We start from the raw sequence: 5687 nt of genomic DNA, 5'->3' as shown, positions 1-5687 counted from the left end.
GCCCTTGTCACTTAGAGATTTTTTAAATATTTCATCCAGAAAGTGCAGAGCTACTGGTTGTAATGTCTTCCATATACCATCAATTCCACTCACAAGGAATTGGTCAGCCGGATGCTATAGCTATAGCTGAAGGCGGTTGTCCAAGGTGTTGTGCAATGGCATTGAATTAGAAAACAAATGGCTGTGAATTGAGCTTTTAATGACACAGCCATATCTGCACACGCACACACACACATGCATAAGTGACAAAAGCTTATTAATACTGAATAGCAATCTTTATATCCTAAAGAATGAACTCCAGATAATGAAATCATATTCAGTTAAAAATATTTCTAAATGATTAAAATATTGTGTACATCAAAAAGTTAACGTTTTTTTTTCTTAGAGAGCGCGAAGACTATGTGTGTGTATATGTTACAGATAGCAGATGTGTGTTTGTGTTGATTGACATGCCATGACATTCATTATATGTGTGTGTGTTCTGTATGTGTGTTGATGCCACAGAAGCCATGTATTCTTTTTTGTCAAGAAGTAATAAACAAAAATTGTGTTTAATTGTTTAAATAGAAGCCCAATTGTCACAAAAATTAGTAATGCGCTGCTGAAGGTAAGTATGAAAATAAATATGTAAAAAAATTAAGATAAATTTTACTATTTCTGAGATATTTCAGTTACACACAAACTTCCCTAGAGCTTTTAGTATTATCAAGATATAGACTTCGAAATTTTTACTAAATGTAATTGCTATAAATTAGAAGTAAAAAATAAGGAGCATTGTTGATGTAGTCTTAAAACACACACCTACTTGCGCACACACAAAATCAAAAAACAAAACTTACCCAGAGAATAAATCAACAGGACAATATCTGCTCTGCTCCAACCATAGTCCATTCTTGCTCTGTAGCAAAAGAAGAAATTTCATTGAACCAAATGGATGTCAACAAGTAAATCAACCAAATCAACAATTAACAATTATTTAGTATTACCTTTGAAATAATTCAAGTTCAAATTGAAAAAAATCTCAGATGTTTATTACTGACCATAACTTTTAGAGTCATAATAAAAAAGGCAAACTGAACTACTTTCAGTTATAAGCCGTTCCTTATTGATAACTTTCATCACTTAGTTCTAATATCTATATGGTTTTATCTACCTCTTCTACTGCTTCTTGTTATTTGGTTATAGCCATATTGAAGCAGCTATTAATTGTTTTAGGTTAAAAATTTTCTAATCCCCCACTCAACATTACAACAATATTTTTTCTCTCAAATTGAATTTTTTGTATTTTCCCCTTAGGCATCACCATCATTTGTCTTCTTGTTTTACACAAGGGGTTATGGACTTTATGGACTTAACTCCCTAAAGAAATATAATCAAGCACATAATTCTAATATCAATTTTCTCAAGCTGGCATGAATTTATATCAGTATATCATAGCAAACTACTTAAGTAGAGACATAAAAAAAAACAACTTTTTCAGACCAAGCAGTGTTTAACCCTTTAGCATTTCAACTCGCCATATCCGGCCCAAATATTCTATTTATTTTTATGTTCAAACCAGCCACATCTGGCCTATCACACCTACCCTACAATGTCATTCTAAAAATAAGCAAATGATTAATTCAAGACAATATGAATAAACAAGCATTACATTTAACAGAGTAATCTGAATGCTAAAGAGTTAAGTAAAAATAGCATATAAATTTGTCAGTATGTTATAGAATGAGTGAAACAAGAACTTCTCAAAATATTACATTTTTTGTATTCATGAATCTAATGGCTTTAACCTTTTTTTTTATAGCAACCCACCCAAGACTACCCTTGATTCTATGATACAAATTTCTGTTTTAAAGTGATCTAAATTAAAGCTTTCCCTCAAAATTTCATACTAATCTATGTTCCAAATATCAGCTAAATGACAAAATTATTTTACTAAATTTAATTGAAACAAGCACTGTATATCAACAAAAATATGGTAATGAAAGGGTTAATTGATTAATGATGTAATTTACACAGATAAATAATTAAAATAAATGACAAAAAGAGCTGGTAGGTGTAGCTACATGTATAATAGGATCAGAAACTGAAAATATATGTCATCTAATGTGTTTATGAAGAATTTACCGTGTTTCCCCGAAAATAAGACCTGGTCTTATATTAATTTTGCATAAAAAAAATGCACTAGGGCTTATTTTGGGGGGGATATCATATTTTTGCAGAAAAAATCCAAGAAAGACAAAAAAAGTTTCATGCCATAAATACTGCAGTCTCATCCATAGCAATTATATTGGAGAGATTGTATTTAGAAAAGTTGATGCCATCAACAAAGGACTTGAATGCAAGTGCACGTTGAATCACTTCAGCATCCTCCAGCTTGAACAGAGTTGTCAATCTTCTTAGAGAGAGCTCATAACACCGAAGGAAGTTATCCAACCAATGAGGTGATGCTTTGAATATCTGTTGGGGTATATCCAACTGTGGTGCCATTGCAAGAGCAAATTCTTGAATATCAGCCCTGCATACAACCAAAATCTTTGTTCTTCTGTCAGCAATCCATCCAGAGATGATATCTTCCAGCTCTGAAAATAACGGTTGTCGACCTGATCCACACTTGCGTACTCTGCTCACCGTTTCTGAACCATTCAGAGATTCAACATCTCTTTACAGAAAGCTGTAAGATTCTTGTTATGTGACTCTTCCACAATTCTTTTCTTGTACTCCATGGAATAACTCTTTCTTTTGCACTCATCTTGCTTGGCTAAAGTCTGCTTGGTGCAGACTTTAGCCAAACTGCGGTAGTTGATTTATTTTGCAAACACCACATGATCTTGATAACAAGCTGATGCATTTTTGACTAGCTCTTATTTTTGGGGTAGGGCTTATATTAAAAACGTCCTGTAAAATCATGTTAGGGCTTATTTTCAGAGTAGGTCTTATTTTTGGGGCAAAGTAGTTTTAATATCAGAAATTTAAAACACAGTAACCCAGAGAGATTTAACCAGTAATTCTCAGTGCACAGATGAAGAAAGAACAAAGAAACTACTATAAATATGAAATTTGTATGATATACAGAAACCATATAAAATAAAGGATAGCAACACAGAGATAATGAAATTTCATTTCACAATAGCTTAGATCTAAAGTCTGGTGTCTTTTCTTATAAGTATTGATAGTAAAAAATTAAGCACCTTTCAATGTTGATAAAGAGTGTAATTTTGCTCCTTAAAAATTTGGCAGAATTGTTATAATCTCAGGCAAAATGCTTCCAGCATTTAAGTTCTGAAGTTAACTCTGCATTTTATCCATCTAGTACTAGATTCTATAATACATCCAAGATGTTAATGGAATCAAAATAGATTTTATTTTAACCCATAGGTTTAACTACTTGATGTATCAAAGTATGGAATTAAATAATAATCCTGCATAACAATGAATCTAGAGATAAGTCAATGTTTCAAAGAGAAATAGAGCAGAGTAAAATGAATGATGTACATTGTTAGGAATGAAGAGAATTTCCTAGATCTCATTTGTGAGAAAGACAACTCTGATTACATGGACAGTAAGGACTAGTGAGGTTTTGTAATAACATTACACATTAGCTTTGGTAAAGATAAATTATAAATAGCTGGCAGAAGAACATTTTTTGCTAATCTCTAATACATGTCAGGTTTAGACTAACAATTAAGACCTCTAACATTAATATATTTATGGTATAATAATGGGCATGGACAAGCAATGTATTCCTTTTGTTTGCCTCATGTTGACAGATTAATAAAATTAGGATGTGTTTTTACTTTCCAAGTGAATGATTAGTTATTAGGAAGATCATCCAGTTGTTATAAAAACACAAACAACTGATCAAATAAAAAAAGACAAAAAAACATCCCAACCAGGAAGAATTAGATTTAACAGATCATAAACTAATAGAAATCAACAAGTAAAAGTGAAACATGAAAACCAGAAATGATAATGACAAACTCAAAAAAAAGCAACCCTACCATACCCACCCCAACTACAACATCTAAGCATTACATATTCTTTTATTCTTTTTTTACTTGTAGTCATTTGACTGTGGCCATGTTGGAACACTGCCTTAAAGGGTTTTATTAGAAGAAACCAACCCCAGGATTTATTCTTTGTAAGCCTAGTACTTATTCTATCAGTCTCTGTTGCTGAACCACTAAGTTATGGGGATATAGACACACCAACATCGGTTGTGAAGTGAACCTACATCACAGTCTGTACTCATTAAGAGCTTACCTTGATACTGCTCATAAAAATCTAACTGCCTTATGTTTCCCACACAAGTAGGCCTTAGCCAGTATTTTATATATACTTTTAGCTTTCATGCACAAATCCTGCAATAATATTATTGAGTAGAAATTAGTATGCTAGTTTTTAATATGACTGCTATTAACCCATTTTAACCCAGGTTAACCCTGTCGAAATTTTGAAGATAGTTATATAAATAGGGATAACAAACATACAGAAGCATCTAGTTAACCTTTATTGCAGTAAATAATTTAAATATAACTGTCCTCAAATGAAGACAGTGGGTTAATATGGGTTAATTAACTTCCACATTTCCTCTATAATAGGGGAATTGGGTTTATAGTTACTCTTCTGAAATTTTCTGTTATGTTGTTGTTATGCTCCAGGTTTTACTCTGATCAAGCAAACCTATGATTAAAGTCATTCCTACAATTGCATTATCCAGTGTGCCCTTCCCTTTTCAAGATGGTAGGTAGGTTGATATTTGAGGGAATGTAGTTGCTACTTCTAGCACATTTAATGATAATATAGAGACTCCCTCATTGACTTGTTTTCACTGTTAACGTCTTCTATGTAATGCTCGAGGGAATGTGTGGGGTAGCTGAAATAAAAGCTGAGAGAGCAGTGAACTGATAAAAAGTTTTGTTTGGTAAACAATGAAGCTACAGAGACAATAAGTATTACAAACATGAGTTTTTAATGTTAAGCTAAGATCACCTCCATTAAAGTGTAAAAATTTAAATTCACATGTTGACTGTAATCGCAATACTATATTAAACTTAAAATTAAATATCAAAATAAAATTGGGTATAATATGTCTTTCATTAAGTTATGTTCCAATAATCAAATTGCTATACAAATAAGTAACAAAAAAAACAAAACAAAAACAAAGTGAAAGCTCCTTCACTAAAATCTCTCATAATTCTTTACTATTATAAAAATTGAAATACAAATGGTGCACACATGGCTATAGTGGCTGTGTGGTAAGAAGCTTGCTTCTGAACCACATAATTCTGGGTTCAGTTCCACTGCATGGCACCTTGGGCAAGTGTCTTCTACTAAAACCTTTAGAGTGGATTTGATAGGCGGAAATTGAAAGCCCACCATGTCAGTGCATGCATTATTTATGTATGGATACGTGTGTTTATCTCCTTGTCTTGACATCATAGATGTAAATAAGTGCCACTGTCATAAAAACCGTGTGGAAGCCTGATCATCATCATCATCATCATCGTTTAACGTCCGCTTTCCATGCTAGCATGGGTTGGACGATTTTACTGAGGACTGGTGAAAGCAGATGGCTACACCAGGCTCCAATCTGATTTGGCAGAGTTTCTACAGCTGGATGCCCTTCCTAACGCCAACCACTCAAAGAGTGATGAGTGTGTAATATGAGTGTATGTGTACGTACATAT

At 32.8% G+C, this 5687-nt stretch overlaps 1 protein-coding gene across 1 annotated transcript in view; it reads right to left on the bottom strand.

The window, feature by feature from the left end:
- Nucleotides 1–810: 810 nt before the first annotated feature.
- The window catches only part of LOC128248125 (inositol-pentakisphosphate 2-kinase-like), a 26248-nt gene continuing 21371 nt past the window's right edge, over nucleotides 811–5687 (bottom strand). Inside the window, exon 5 of the mRNA XM_052968689.1 lies at nucleotides 811–898. Within this exon, the coding sequence (XP_052824649.1) occupies nucleotides 836–898 (63 nt within the window). The 3' untranslated portion in view covers nucleotides 811–835. The remainder of the gene's footprint in view (nucleotides 899–5687) is intronic.

The sequence above is a fragment of the Octopus bimaculoides genome, chromosome 6 (assembly GCF_001194135.2).
Source record: "Octopus bimaculoides isolate UCB-OBI-ISO-001 chromosome 6, ASM119413v2, whole genome shotgun sequence".
Lineage (NCBI taxonomy): Eukaryota > Metazoa > Mollusca > Cephalopoda > Octopoda > Octopodidae > Octopus > Octopus bimaculoides.
This window is presented reverse-complemented; position numbering and strand designations above follow the sequence as displayed.